Below are 16,928 nucleotides of genomic sequence, written 5' to 3'. Positions count from 1 at the left end.
GGAATTATGAAGTTTTTCACTCTGGCATGTGGGAGCAGGAATTACTGTTGGCCCTGGGGATTGTTACTTCTAATATTGTCAGGTAGTTCTTTCTCTAGCCTCAGGCCATTTCCTCGTGTACAAGTACAGGTGAGCACTCATCTGAAGAATAGAGGGAGACCGACCCTATGCAGATCTCTAACTCACTCGATGTATACCTCTTCCCTTTCAGGTACTCTGATTTATAAACAGAATTTCCTTGACCTCCTTGTGATCCTAGCTTTGTCTCCTGAAGGTCATCTTATCTTGTATTTCTCTTCTTTGCACTGTGGCTTGGAAACACTGTACTCAGTAAGGTAGGGACATTACAGGGTTTGCCTTCTTTGTTTTGTATATCTCAGGTATCACTTTTATTATCTGATGCCAAGTGTTTTGAAAACTGTTGTTTCCTATATCCTGTGCTGCTTTTTATGTTTGTTTTTTGTTTTTTAGCTGTTTCAGGCATGAGGAGAAATCTGGACCTTGTTAATCTATCTTGGTCAGACATGTGCAGCTTGGTCAGACATGGTGTACTTTTTAAGAGTCTGTTTTGCTTTTAACTGTAGTTTTATATTTTATATTTTACTCTCCTACACCATAAAATTATTGTATGACTAAGTCTTTGCAACACCCAATTACTTGCATAAATGACTGGCTATTTTATAAAAGCTTGATGAAAAAGGTAATATTTCTTTTATAGCTTCAAACTCCTTCACATAATCTAAAGAAGGATATGTAAAGTACACTAAGATTTTTAATACTAACTTGTACAAATTCAAGGCACCCCTAAGAAAGATGTCAGGGATTAGTTTTGTAATTAATGTGTTCTCTAAAGCAAACTGTGCAAATTTTTAACATCAGCTACCTGGGTTGAACGAGGAAAAAATAAAAATAAAAAACTTTATTTTCAAAAGCATATACAGGCATTTCTGCTTCTGGCTGGCAAAATTTTCCTATGATGGCTATATAGATGTTTGATATAAAATCTTAGTCTCGGTATATTGTGGAATATGTCATGAAGAACCTGTGTAGCTTACTTACAACAATGGTTTTGGCCTTTACTCCACTGCTCCTAGCAAGTGTAGCACTGTCCAGAAGTTGGCCAAGATGATAAAAGCCAGGAAACAGAGCAAAAGAAAACACCAAGAAATATTGTAAAAAGTAAACAACTACAAAAGAGATTGAGAAAAAAATAAGTCCTACAACCAGAGGAAAATCAATCAAATACAGGTTTCTGCTTTGGATTTCATAACAGTATTATTTAACAAGCAAAGTCTGAATCATATGAACGAATTATGTTAGTTTTGACCTCAGCATTATAGTGACTTTTATACTAAGGCAAAGAAGTTTGTTGGCATTTGTTCACAGGTATTATGAATTAGTATTTATTATGTTACAAATTCCTTATAAATGACTAATTTGCCATTTTGCAAACTATGTACTAAAATTAAAATATCCTATGGAAAAATGATTTTAGATTATGAACTCTATTCAAATAATGTCTTAAATTAGGATTCTGTTATGGACAAAGAAACTAAGAATTCTAAAAGTTAAAAGTGTCCTCTCTGAGGAAAAAAGTGTGCTTTGGCTTAAAGATTCAGTACATCAATGACATATTTTATCATAGAAGAGAATCATTTGTGGCATTCTCCAAGAAAACTAATATTAATCAATGAGTACTTCTAATTTCTGATTATTCTGATTTATACCTCTGGCATACTGGTAATATAATCACCAAACAATCTGCAGTTGTTTTCTTCATCTAATGTTTTCGAGAATTCTCTTATTATCATGACTGTGTAGAATATTACCTATCAGATATAATAATTTTCATATGTATGAACATTTTAATTTCCTTAGATACATTTAGAATGAAATTACGATTAAAGCTTGCAGGAGGCTGGATACGGTGGCTGATGCCTGTAATCCCAGAACTTTGGGAGGCCCAGGTGGGAGAATCCCTTGAGACCAGGAATTCAAGACCAGTCTGGCAACATAGTGAGACCTCATCTCTTCAAAATTAAAAGAAAAAAAATTGCCGAAAGCTTGCAGTAAAAATGGCAAATACTGTAGTGCCTTGGAATCAGTTTATTTTTGCTTGTGCTAAGTAGAAATGTAAAATATTTAAAATTCTTATCAGCCAATTTGCTGATTATATAGATGTCCCTTTTGTTTTTATTCCATTATTTGCTGTAACTCATATACTTTATATAATAGTTTCAGGCTGAAAATTCAAATTTCAAGTTTCTTTTAAGGACTTCTTAAGAGTAACAGTTAAGTGATACTTTGTTAGTAGTATAGAAAAGCTTAGACTTTGGAAAATTTGCTTTGCCATAGTAGTCAAAATGAAGATGTTATAATTAGAAGCAAAAAATTAAAGGATGTTTTTCCCCTTTCTTCAATAAGAAGTGTAAACTAGAATTTTTTGCTATTAAGCATGACTTTTGTGAATGCCTGGGCTAGTAATTTTATTTAGTGTCAGTTTTTAGTAGCTTAATATTTCCCCAACTCTCATATGAACTTTAAAAAAATTGTTCAAAAACATTAGTTTAAAATGTAACCCTATGTTCAAATAAATTTGATACTTTTTACTGAGATTTTAAAAAATGTATAGTTCCGTTAATGCATTTAAATATAGTTTGTATATATACAAACATATATCTTGTTTACATATATAAACAATATTTTTTCATGAAACATTCAAAATGCAATATTAAGTTCATATATTCTATACCTGTAAAATGTTGGCAGGATCCTCTTTAGCAGATGCAACCAACAAAGTATGCCCATTGACAGTTCCTTCTGCCAGGAAATACTTGAAGAGCAAAGGTGAGTAAATATTATATTTATCCTCCTCTGTAAAAAGGAAAAGTTGCAGTTAGAAACATATAGCAAGAAAAGAATCAAATGGCTATCAAACAGCAAGCACACTCATATGTTTTTATATTTTTTTTCCTTAAAACAAGTATATGAGGTGGAATAAAAATTGCGTATTCCTGAGGCATAGATAGATAGGCTAAGAGACTTGTAAAGAGAGTCAATGAGAACTAGGCACTTTTTTTTTGAGACGGAGTCTCGTTCTGTTGCCCAGGCTGGAGGTGCAGTGGCGCAATCTCGGCTCACTGCAAGCTCTGCCTGGGTTCATGCCATTCTCCTGCCTCAGCCTCCCGAGTAGGAGGCGCCCACCACCAGGCCCGGCTAATTTTTCTGTATTTTTAGTAGAGACAGGGTTTCACTGTGTTAGCCAGGATGGTCTCGATCTCCTGACCTCGTGATCTGCCCGCCTTGGCCTCTCAAAGTGCTGGGATTACAGGTGTAAGCCACTGCGCCCGGCCAGAACTAGGTACTTTTAATAGACTTTCTGGTTCCAGACATCATTCTCCAACTACTACATCACTTTGATATCCACAAAATTACCCCCTGCACATACATACACACTTCAGGTATAGGGAACTTCACTAGTAAATTTAAATATTTGAAGGAAAAAATAATACCAATACTTAAGCTCAGCAAAAAGGAAAAGGAAACAATTCCCACTTTATAGGCCCATCATTACTCTAACATCAAAATCAAAGAGTTTTACAAAACTACACATCATTATCAAATTTTAGGAGGTCACAATACCAATCCCACATGTACTCTTTTCAGAAAAGAGGAAAGGATGAAACACTTCTAAACTCATTTTATGAGGCCAGTGTTACCCCAATACCAAAACAGACCAAGATACAACAGAAACAGAACTACAGACTAATATGCCTCATGAAAATATATGAAAATAATTCTTTAAATATCATAAAACCAAATACGGTAATAGAATATACATTTATATTAGATATAATTAATATAATTTGGTTTTAAATACTGTAAAACCAAATCCAGTAATATTACATCTTCAACTTGACACATGGGATCTACAAAAAACCTATAGGTATCATCATACATAATGGTAAGATGCAATGCTTTTCTTCTGAGATCAGGAAAAATGGAGGTATATTCACTTTCATCACTTCTAATCAATATCGTATGGAAGGTCTTAGCTGTGTAATGTTACTGGCTTTGGTTTTATGGCATTTAAAACAAAATTATAATAATTATATATATTATAATCATATAAGTAATATATAATACAATATAATTATATTGTAGTTATATAATTATTAAATAGTAATACAATATAATAATTATAATTATATTGTCATTACTATAATATATAGAATTGTAATTCTATAATTATATTGCATTAATATATTTTATATAGTAATATATATCATATTACTGGATTTGGCTTTAAGTATTTAAAGAATTATACTATACTAATACTATACTAATTATACTACACTAATATATTAATTGTACTTCTACATAATAGTAACAAAAATAGGAACTGAAATTTTAGAAATGCCACCTTCAATTAAATATTTTGGATAAATTTAACGAAATATGTGTATGAATTAGTTCTACAGTGAAAAGTACAAAACATTCTGAGAGTACAGAAGACCTAAATAAATGGAGAGATATATCATGTTCATGGGATAGAAGACTCAAATCTTCAAACTGATCTGTAGATTTAATGGAATCCCAATAAAAATTCCAGTAAGCTTTTTGGAGAAATTGACAAGGTAATTCTAAAATTTACAAAGAAATCCAAGGTCATAGAATACAGGTGATATGGTTTGGGTCTGTGTCCCTGCCCAAATCTCATGTCAAATTGTAGTCCCCGGTGTTGGAGGTGGGGCCTGGTGGGAAGTGATTGGTTCATGGCGGTGGATTTCCCCTTTGGTGCTGTTCTATGATAGTGAGTTATCATGAGATCTGGCTGTTTAAAAGTGTGTAGCACCTCTCCACTCTTTCTCTTCCTCCTGCTCCTGCCATGTGAGATGTGCCTGCCTCCCCTTTGCCTTTGGCCATGACTTTAAGTTTTCTAACCTAGCCATGCTTCCTGTATGGCCTGCAGAACCATGAGCCAATTAAACCTATTTTCTTTACAAATTACCCAGTCTCAATTATTTCTTTAGAGCAGTGCGAGAAGGGACTAATACAACAGTCAAAGAAATTTGAACAAAGAACACAGTTGGAAGACTTACCATTTTATTTTAAGACTTACTATAAAGCTATAGCAATCAAGGTAATGTGGAATTAGCAAAAGGACAGAAATATATATCAGTGGAAAAGAACAGAGTCCAGAAATAAATCCATACAATCGGTTTTTGACAAAGGTGGAGAAATAATTTTTTTTTGTAACAAATGGTCCTGCAATAACTGAATATCCATATTTAAACAACAAAAAGCGATAAAAACTTCAATCTTGCCTCACAGTACACTCAATCAAAAAACAGCAAAAACCTCCATCTTACCTCTTGTACTAGTACTAAATATTAGCTTGAAATGGATCACAGAGTTAAACAAAAAAGCTGAAATAATTAAAACTATTAGAAGAAAATGCCTTCTTTGCAGCCTTGGAGTAGGCAAACGTTTCTTAGGACATGAAAGCATGAACTGGAGAAAAAAATGAATAAATTAAACTTCATAAAAATGTTTACGGCCGGGCGCGGTGGCTCACGCCTGTAATCCCAGCACTTTGGGAGGCCGAGGCGGGCGGATCACGAGGTCAGGAGATCGAGACCATCCTGGCTAACATGGTGAAACCCCGTCTCTACTAAAAATACAAAAAATTAGCCAGGCGTGGTGGCGGGCGCCTGTAGTCCCAGCTACTCGGGAGGCTGAGGCAGGAGAATGGCGTGAACCCGGGAGGCGGAGCTTGCAGTGAGCTGAGATTGCGCCACTGCACTCCAGCCTGGGCGACAGAGCCAGACTCCGTCTCAAAAAAAAAAAAAATGTTTACAATTTGCCTTTGAAAAGACAGCTAATAGGAAGATTTAAAACAGGCAAACTACAGATAGAAGATATTTGCAATACATATACATAGTAGAGGACTGGTATCCAGAATATATTTTAGCAACTTTCATAATGCAATAAGAACACAAACTGGGCAACATAAAAATAAGCAAAAGATGTGAACACATGCTTCACAAAAAAAGATACATGAATGGCCAAAAAACATATTAAAAGATGTTCAACTGACAAGTATGTGGAGCAAATAAAATGCTCCAACATTGTTAGTTGCAATGCAAAACATTATAACTACATTAGAAAAGAGTTTGGCAGACCAGATGCGGTGGCTCATGTCTGTAATCCCCATGCTTTGGGAGGCCGAGGCAAGTGGATTGCTTGAGGTCAGGAGTTGGAGACTAGCCTGGCCAACATAGCGAAATCCTGCCTTTACTAAAAACACAAAAATTACCTGGGCATGCTTGCACATGCGTATAATCCCAGCTACTCAGGAGGCTGAGGCAGGAGAATCGCTTGAACCTGGGAAGTGGAGGTTGCAGTGAGCTGAGATTACGCCACTGCACTCCAGCCTGGGTGACAGAGCAAGACGCCGTCTCAAACAAATCAGAACAAAACAAAACAAAAAGTTTGGCAGTTTCCAAAAAAGTTAAACAAACACTTATTATATGATCCAGCAATTCTACTCTTGGGTACTTACCCATGAGAGTTGAAAATACATGTCTGCATAGATTTATACAGAAGGTTTATGACAGCTTTTTTTTTTTAATAGCCAAAAACTGAAAACAAATAAAATGTCCATCAACTACTTGCTGAAGGGAGAAAACAAATGATATATTCCTAAATGGATTACTACTCAGCAATAAAAAGAAATAAACTACTAATTTGCAGTAGTTTCTTGGTATCCACAGGGGACTGGGTACCAAGGACATCCAGGATTGGATATCTAGGATACTCCATGAATACCAAAATCCAAGGATGCTTAGTACCTTACATTTTGCCCTCTGTATCCAAGGATGTGGTACATGCTAATACAGAGGCCTGACTATACGTGCAACAACATGGGTAAATCTCAAAAAACATTATGCTAAGTGGAAAAAAGCCAGATACAAAAAAGTACATATGGCAAAACTGCAGTTACACGATATTCTATAGAAAGCAAAATTAATCTCTAATGACAGAAAGGAGAGGTTAGGTGCTTGGGGCCAGGAAACTGAGCACCAGGAAACACTTTATGGTGACAGAAGTGTTTTATATCTTGATTGTGGTGGTGGCTACATGAGTCTATACAGTCGTAAAAAGTCACTAAAATAAGTAAATGTGTTTGGCACAGTCACTCACTTCTGTAATCCTCATGCTTTGGGAGGCCAAGATGGCAGGATCACTTTGAGGCGAGGAGTTTGAGACAAGCCTGAGCAATACAGTGATACCTCAGCTCTACAAAAAATAATAAAAAATTAGCTGGGTGTGGTGGTGTGCACTGGTAGTCCTAGCTACTTGGGAGGCTGAGGTGGGAGGATCCCTTGGCCCCAAGAGCTCAAGGATGCAGTGAGCCATGATTGTACCACTGCACTCCAGCCTGGGGAACAGAACGAGAACCTGGCTCAAAAATAATTCAATAAAATAAATAAACAAATGGGTGTACTTTATTGTATATAAATTAAAATTCAATAACATTTATTTATTAAAACAATTCCCTAAAGTACGACCAAAATATCAGGTGGTGAGTTGTTTAGATACCTTCTTAGCACATTATCTTAGAGAAAATCCATGATTAAAAGTATGGTCAATTTACACAAAGTCTAATTTTATATATTAAAACACATAGCTAGTTCTTTAACATTATTCATCACTCACAAAATGTACTTAATGATTTAGGGACATTTTATGAGAATTTTAGTGTGTTACGGCAAAGGAAAATGTTTTCAATGCTTCTGCATTGCTTACAGCTGACAGATGGAAAAGCTAGCAGAGACAACTATGGGAGAGATAATCAGCACTGACTACTGATTAATACAGCTGTAACACTGGAAAAATTGCTTACTTTGTATAACTAAGAATTCACCTCCACTCAACTTTGGAACTAACTAGAAAGTCATGTTTAAAAAATAATTGATTTTACCTGAAGTAATTACTATTAAGTCAGTTTAGAGAAGCAAACATTTAAAGCATGGTCATTATAAATCGATATAAGAAACAAACCTGACATTAAAATTTTTAATTTCTAAGATTGATATTTTTACAAAATGGAAAATTTAAATTTTAAAAAATTCACCCACAGTCCTCAAATAATCCTTGCTTAAAGTTTGCTCTATTTCCTTTCAGTACTTTTTCTATGTTTTCAGTGATTACTGGATTTGGTATCCTACTTTTTTCACTTAATCTAACATGCTTTATAGTCTTGTAGCTAACATGTTTAAGGCTGAATAATATTCTAGAAAACTTATGAACCATACACACATTACATAGCTATACCCCCTTACCATGGACTTTTCATGCGGCTTTTAGGGTTTTATTGGTACTAAATATAGAAGAATAAGGATGCTTCAGGTCCAACATGCCCAAGATGAAACCCAGTAACTCATTTTCTTCCACCAAATGTGGCCCTCTTTCAGTTTTCAGAAAGCCAGAATTTATCCCCAATATCTCCTCTTTCTCTCTCTCTCGCTCTCACACACACACACACACACACACACACACACACACACACCCCAATCCACCTCTCTCCCCATCCTTATAATCCAGTGAAACGTATTATCAAAGTATCAAAGTATTTGTGGGATTTGATTACTTCCTCCATGCTAATGTCATTCCACGAGTCATACTACTAACAACTCTTAACTGGCCGGGCACGGTGGCTCACGCCTGTAATCTCAGCACTTTGGGAGGCCGAGGCGGGTGGATCACGAGGTCAGGAGATTGAGACCATCCTGGCTAACACGGTGAAACCCGTCTCTAGTAAAAAATACAAAAACATTAGCTGGGCGTGGTGGCGGGAGCCTGTAGTCCCAGCTACTGGGGAGGCTGTGCCAGGAGAATGGCGTGAACCCGGGAGGAGGAGCTTGCAGTGAGCCGAGATCGCTCCACTGCACTCCAGCCTGGGCGACAGAGTGAGACTCCGTCTCAAACAAAACAAAACAAAACAAAACAAAACAAAACAAAAACAAAAAAAACTCTTCCCTAAATGACTGTAACTGTCTCTTATTTCTTTGCATTCACCCTAATCCTCCTCCTTCAATTTAGTAGTAACATTTTCAAAATGCAAACCTGATGATCTCATTTCCCTACTTAAAACTTTTCAGGCCGGGCGCGGTGGCTCACGCCTGTAATCCCAGCACTTTGGGAGGCTGAGGCGGGCAGATCACGAGGTCAGGAGATCGAGACCATCCTGGCTAACACGGTGAAACCCCGTCTCTACTAAAAAATACAAAAAGAAAAAAAAAAATTAGCCGGGCGTGATGGCCGGCGCATGTAGTCCCAGCTACTCGGCAGGCTGAGGCAGGAGAATGGCGTGAACTCGGGAGGCGGAGCTTGCAGTGAGCCGAGATAGCGCCACTGCAGTCTGGCCTGGGCGAAAGAGCGAGACTCTGTCACAAAAAAAAAAAAAAAAAAAAAAAAAGAATGAGATGGCTTTTGCAGCAACACGGATGAAACTGGAGGCCATTATCCTAAATGAAATAACTCAGAAACAGAAAACCAAATACCACACGTTTTTACTTATAAATGACAACGGCTACATGGACATACAGAGTGGAATAACAGACAGTGGAGACTACAAAAGGTGGAAGAGTGGTAAGGGGGTGAAGGTTGAAAAACTACCTATTGGGTACAATGCTCACCATTTGGGTGATAACATGAAGAAGCCAGACTTCACCACTGTGCAATCTATGCATGTAAGAAATCTGTACTTGTGGCTGGGCACAGTGGCTCATGCCTGTAATCCCAGCACTTTGGGAGGCCGAGGCCGGTGGATCACCTGAGATCAGGAGTTTGAGACCATCCTGACCACCAACATGATGAAACCCTGTCTCTACTAAAAAAATACAAAATTAGCCAGGCGTGGTGGTGCACGCCTGTAATCCCAGCTACTTGGGAGGCTGAGGCAGGAGAATTGCTTAAATCCGGAAGGCAGAGGTTACAATGAGCCGAGATCACACCATTGCACTCCAGCCTGGGCAACAAGAGCAAAACTCCATTTCAAAAAAAAAAAAAAAAACCAAAAAAAAAAAAGAAATCTGTACTTGTACACCCCGAGAACATAAAAATTAAAAAATAAAAATAAAATATACATGACTGTTGTTTAACAACTTTTTAGTAATGAGAGAAAGAAACCTAAACTATTTAATTAGAAGAATTAAAACTTTCATAAAGTTACGGATGCATATTACAATACTCAACTAAGAGAATGAACTATATCAGATCAGTACTACTTAAAGTAGGGATATGTACTCGTAGATAATTTTAAAAACTGAGTAATTTATGAGTAATGAAGGATAATAAACAAACTAGATGTCACAGTTGTCTTTTTCTACCTATCTCTTAAATGAGTGAGGGTTCTGACTTTTTTCTTGCTCCCCATACTATCCTTAGTGATCTTTTCTTTATCTCTAGCTCAGCTTTCTCTGTGCTAAGCTCCAGGCATTGACATCATGCTATTTATTTGCATATTGTTAACTAGACATAGTACTTAGCAAACATGTTTTATGTTATCTTATCTTTACTTCAATGTGCCAACAGAATTTCACGACATGTCCAAACGGGAAACTGTATTTTTTCCTCTTCCTTGCTGCCCATCTTCTGGTGGTAACATGTTTTCCTCTTCCTTGCTGCCCATCTTCTGGTGGTAACATGCTAATTCGTTAAGTTATTTGGTAACCATTTCCTTTGGGCTTGAGGTTTCTTCAACTATGATACAGGAATAATAAAATTATACCTACCTCATAAGACTGTGGCAAGATTTAAATACTTAAATCAGTGCCTTGTGCGTAGTTAAGTGGTCAATAAATGTTAGCTACTATGGTTTTCATTCTCAGCTCTTCCCTTTCCTTTTTATCCCCACAAATAATCACAGCTTTAACTTCATAAATCTTTAAAATCCATCCACTTCCTTCCGTCTTTACTGACAATAATGTAGTTCAATTCATCCTTACCTCTCACTATCAGCCTCCCAATTGGTCCCTGTATCTCTTACCTTACTCCTCCCTCCAATCTATTCTCCACATTACTCAAGAGTATATTTTTCTAAAGAGCAAATCTAATCTTGTCACTCCCGTTTCAAAAACTTAAATGGCTTTTCATTGCTCTCAGTCGAAAAACACCCAAAAAGCGAGCCGTATAAGCCTCTTTAAATGTTGTGTTGCCTTCTTTCTCAATACATTCCCCCTTCCATATTTCATAAATTCCAGGGATAGCAAACTACTTGTTAGCACCAGCCATATTGCTCCTTGCCTCAGGACCCTTGTATAAATTCCTTCACAACTCCGGCTAACTAATTTGCTCATCTCCTTCCAGACCAAGATTAGGTGGCACCATTATTGAGAAGCTTTACTCAAGGCTGGGTGAGATATCAGTGTGCTCTGGAGCACCCTCTTAACCCCTAGTAGTATTTAATAAACATTCCTGAAATTCCTCCATGAAGCTAAAAGATTATTATGGCAGAGAATGCATCCTATTATTATATCTCTAGTGCCTGGCACATAGTATACATATACTTAATATTTGTAGAACTAATTAGGGGAAAAAACAACAAACAAAAATCGATCTTGTCTTATAAATCATCCACATCTACTGTAGTTTGAAAACATACCATTTTATGCACATATACACATATATTCTATAATAGTTATCACTTCTGTTTTTTCAAAGAATCATATGAGGCAGGAAAAACTAATAGGGAGATCACCTACTTAGGGATTAGCAAAAACAGTAAACTCATCAAGCTGAAAATTACCAATTTTGTGAAACAAATTTTGAGGTTGTACAATAAGCATTTAATTAATCTATTTAGTGAATCCCCATAACACTGGGCAAGTAAAAATGATAATGATGTGACAGAACTGCCAAAAAGCAAATGTAATTTTGGTCTGAATTAAGTCTAATTTCTAGGTTCAGAGAGATGCTTGTCCTGTTCTATTCCACAGTAGTCAACCAACCTGATGATAATATATTCAGTTTGGGGACTTACGCAAACTAAAGCATCTTCAAAAACAGTGATGGTGAAGGGAGCTGAAAGTATGTGACAATGAGAAATGGAAATATTTAGCTTAAAGAAAGAGACCCAAGAGACATAAGATAGCTGTCTTCAAATATCTGTTGGACTATAAAATGGAAATGGAATTTCATTTGTACATTATGGCTCCAAGGGGTGGAACAAAGCCTAGTGGATAGAAACAACAGGAATATCATTTTTTTCTTAATACAAAAATCCAAATGAGCTGTATCATCACTCCACCAAGACTGCTCTCCAACACCAATTATTTTATAATTGTCTAATTTGTTGGATATTTGTAAATCCTTACCTTATTTATTTATGGGAACTATTACCATTGACAACTTTCTTCATGAAACTACTGTACACTCCCTCCCCACCTTTTCCCAGTTTTTATAACTTTGCTCCTGTTTCTTTAGCCATTCTTTGTGTACGTAAACAGTTTATATAGAGCTCTCAAGTTTTTGTTACATACATATGAAATGATTTTATGTACTTTTTGCTAGTCACTACTTTCAGCTATGCAAGCCAAATCTTCCTTTTCTCATCTTTTAATGACATCCGGAGCTGCTTCCATGATTCTCACTAGTTTCAGTTATTAAAACTTGGAACTGTCCAGTTAAAAACTTAGTCAATAGTCCATTACAACATTTTCCACTAAGGCTTGTGACTTGAAATACTTAGTAGGGCGGTGTTAAGTGGAGGGGGCAGCAGTGAGAAAAGGAAGTTCTAAGATACCTCTTCCTACAAGTCTTTTCTTCAAGTCCTAGCTCCTATACTGGGAAAGTAGAGAAAAAGAAGAGTGGCAGAGATCAGTTTCTGTAATTGCCTGTCTGGCACAGGTAGAGAGATGTCCCTAGCCTCACTCTGACCTGTTGTATTAAGTCTGCTGCTTATACCCTCTAAAGTTAGGTGGTTTCCATGCAGATGTTAAGTGTGGTTTGTGGGTGGTACCTTACTTCATTCTGGCCCTATATGTCACTGAAGAACCCCTCAAAGAGGTAGAATCTAGTGTTTTTGGGGCCACTAATTCATCCTCAGTCTCTCTTTGGAAATACTATGACTGTCATTATTCTTCTAGCTGTGTTTGTTTACACAATCTATTCTAGCAGGCCCCCCTCCTTTTCCTATATGAGAAACAGGTAATAGTCTTAATGTTTGAGAATGTTGACAAAATCCAGCAGATATAAAGCAGGCTTTCCCAGTAACTCTCATCCTGCACTATTTACTTTGATGGGCTTGCAGGTTCTAGAGGTTAGCAGGGAATTGGCTGGGAAACAGGAATGTCAAGTTCTGCTTCTTGCAAGCATCTTCAATGTCTACGACTGATGCCCTTGAAGTTGTATCCCCTCACTTGCCTCACTTTTTACCATAAATGTTGTACTCCTGCGTTCTCCAGTCCTTGACTTTATTGCCTGGTAACAGCAGTGACAGTGGTGGAGATATGAGGAAGTATCTGTGGTAGTTCTTTGGGCCTGCCAGGAGGTGGCTGACCCCAATTGTGGGAAAGGGAAAACTTAAGACCTTGTCTTCTTTTTCTCACTGTGGGTATGTGAGAACTGACCAATTCTAGGGTACTCAACATGCGGTTAAAAAACAGCAAATAGCTAATATTATTGAGCACTAACTCTATACTAAACACTGCACTGCACTTCTCATGCATTGGTTTATTTAATCCTCATAATAACTTTTTTTTTTTTTCAGACGGAGTCTCACTCTGTCACGCAGGCTGGAGTGCAGTGGCATATTGACTCACTGCAAAAAAAAAAAAAATATATATATATATATATACATATAGCCAAACACAAATTTTCATGTAATTTCAGGGAGTTAAGAGATCTCCCAAAGTTCCATTCCAGATCCTCAAGTATAAACCTGGGCAATCTGCCATTTGTCTATGACAACACTAAAACACACACTGAATAAAACAGTTAAACAATGTTGAAAAATCCTAAATCTTTTTCTCTAGCCTAAATTTCATGCCAGAAAATCAAACTTTCTATTAGGTTGAACGCCTTGGGTTTTTCACTAGTACCTAAAAGTCATTATGTTTAAACTGAATTATTTACCTCACCTCAATATTTGCTCATTCTTTTCCTTTTCTAACTTCACTTAATGGTACTAATTCTAAACTTTCCCAGGATAAAAATCTGGGAATCATCCTACTTTCTGTCTCTCCTTCATCACCTACACATGTATATAGCACAGAAATAGAAATTGGCTTTCTTAAGAGGTACCTATTAAATGAGGAAAAATGTAGAAAAATGGTGTTTCATATCAGAGCAGTCTAAGCATAACCAGTTAAACATTTAGAATCTAATATACATACTGAAATACAGAAGTAGAAAAGTAAAATAGCAAATTTATGACAAAAGTCTTAAAAGTATAGTAACAAACATCACCTCATGTTTAGATTAGGGCAATGAGGAGTTTCCATTACTTCAAATTTTACTTTATTTCTGCAGTGTATCCATCATAATATTTCTTAATTGCTCAAAACACTCCATTACTATCTATTTCTTACCAATATAATTTAATTGCCTTTACCCAGGCTTTCAAATCACTCATTTATTCATTATGCTCCTACATGGCTCCCATGGTTATAGTTTACAGTCTATTAAATAAGTAATCACGATCAGGCAATTTCATGATTACCTGATTAAAAAAATGTGTAGTAAGTGCCATGATAAGGTAAATAAAGACTACTACAGAAGTATACAGAAGGAATACTGAGTGTAGGTAAAGGGAAGGAAAGCAGTAGTTAAGGAAAACTTTCTGGAAGAGATGTCTAACTGGAGACTTCAAAAACAAGAGGAAAATAAAAGGCAGCAAGAAAGAACATAAGCAAAGGTCTAGAGACAGGAGAGAATGGAATTAGAAGCTCAGAATGATAAACACAAAGTATGAGGAAGAATAGTGAGAGGATGAGAAGAGATAAGGCTAAAGTTAATCAGCAGTGGCAGATTGTTAAAGGCCTTATAGTCAGAAGTTAAGGAGCTTAGATCTTATGTTAAGATCAACAAGGAGCACAGAAAGGTCTTAAGCCAAGATATACTTTGATTAGCTTCTCATATTAGAAAGTGCATTCTGGCAACATTATGATAATGAACTGAGGCAAGGGAAATATCTGTTATGCCAGTTTCAGTGAGGTTATTGATTATGGCCTGAATTTGGGTAGTGGCAGTAAAGATGAAGAACAGACAAAATTAACACAATATTTAAAGGATAAAAGTCATTAGGATTTAATGTTTTCTGGATGTATGAGAGACAAGCGTATCACTCAGGTCTCTGGCATGTGTCACCTGTTAGATTCAATAATCCAGAGTCCATAGGAAGAGAAACAGATATCGAAGAATGGAGCAGAATTTGGAGGTAGGGAAAGCTTCAAACACATTGATTTTGAGATGTCTATAAGATATTCAGGAGGAAATGTTGAATAGGGGGTTAAATATGCTCTCTGCATTTCTCTATGTATCCTATATATGTAGTGATGTCTGGAGATTACTGATTATTTTTATTCCCTGTTCATTCTAGTTATGGCAGGGACTGAGACCTTTCAGGAGAATATGTAGCACTAGAAGAGGGAATAGGATACCATCATTTGAAATAAAGCCAAAGGAATCTTTAAAAACATAAGCAGAATGAGAGGGAAAATCAGAACAGAATGTTACAAAAGAAGAAAGGAACGGAGTACTTCAAGAAAAGAGTGATTAACAACATCAAGTGCAACAGACATTAAAAAGGAAGAGGGCTGAGAAGTATCCTCTAGGTTTAGCAGTGAGAAAGTCATTAAGGTGGTTTCAGTGAAATGGTAGTATTTGAGGTAGATTGATGAATGACTGAAATATTACAAAATATGTAAGTACAGACTATACAAAAGGCTTGGCTATGAAAGGGAAGAGAAAAAGCAATAGTGGAGAAAGGGGTAGGGTTAAGAGGGAAGATTTTTTTCCCCTTGTTTTTAAACAAAGCTTAAAAATAGATTTGAGTATGGTTAAAGTACACATTGAAAAGAACTAATATAGTGGAAGAGATTAAAGATAGGGAGAGAAGGGAAATTGATATTGCTAGGTCCTTGGAAAGTTAGAATGAGATGAAATTTAAAGTACAGATGAAAGATGATTCTCAAATAGGAGAAGGCACAGTATATCTTTGCATTTGTGAATAGAGGTAAGTTTTGAGGATTGATTTTAGGAACTTGGGTGAATTCTCCTCTGATAAAACTATATTTTTTTTCTGTGTGACATAACTGTAAGTTGTTCCAGAGGATTAGGATAAAGTAGTATACTATGTTAGATGTTTGAAGACATCTTGTTTGATGTCTTCATAGCAGTATACTATGTTAGATGTTTGAAGACATCTTGTTTGATGTCTTCATAGCAGTATACTATGTTAGATGTTTGAAGGTTTAAAAGGCCACTGAGATTACTGAAAATAAAAAAGAGGTGACTAGATTTATACAAAAGTTTTCTGGCCAGTGTTGAAAGCCTACTTGACGTTAGAGATCAGGATAGTCTCCAATAAATAATAAAAATAACTAAGAAGTCAATATATGGCAGCAATGAGATGATATAGAAGGTGGAACAGCCCCAGAAGGGATTTTTAAGATAAGTTATCATGTTTTAGTATAAAATGAGAAATTCGATTGTGAATCTCAGCTACCATATATGTGATCTTGGGCAAGTTACTTAGCTTCTCTCAAAGCTTCAATTTCATTACCTATAAAATAAAGACACTTCCTCTCATTGTTGTGAAATTACATGATACAATACATGTCAATGGCTTAGCATGATGCCCAGCACACAGTACATCCTCAATAAATGTTAAATGTTTCAATAAAATATTTAAGGATAAG

General features: G+C 36.3%; 1 protein-coding gene across 6 annotated transcripts in view; it reads right to left on the bottom strand.

Moving 5' to 3' along the window:
* The window catches only part of ELP4 (elongator acetyltransferase complex subunit 4), a 274,197-nt gene that overhangs the window by 240,857 nt on the left and 16,412 nt on the right, over positions 1–16,928 (bottom strand). For all 6 annotated transcript variants that reach the window (XM_055356452.2, XM_055356450.2, XM_004050887.5 and 3 more), the window contains exon 3: positions 2,753–2,874. In XM_055356452.2, the coding sequence (XP_055212427.2) occupies positions 2,753–2,874 (122 nt within the window). The remainder of the gene's footprint in view (positions 1–2,752; positions 2,875–16,928) is intronic.

The sequence above is a fragment of the Gorilla gorilla genome, chromosome 9 (genome assembly GCF_029281585.2).
Source record: "Gorilla gorilla gorilla isolate KB3781 chromosome 9, NHGRI_mGorGor1-v2.1_pri, whole genome shotgun sequence".
In the NCBI taxonomy this organism is placed as follows: domain Eukaryota; kingdom Metazoa; phylum Chordata; class Mammalia; order Primates; family Hominidae; genus Gorilla; species Gorilla gorilla.
This window is presented reverse-complemented; position numbering and strand designations above follow the sequence as displayed.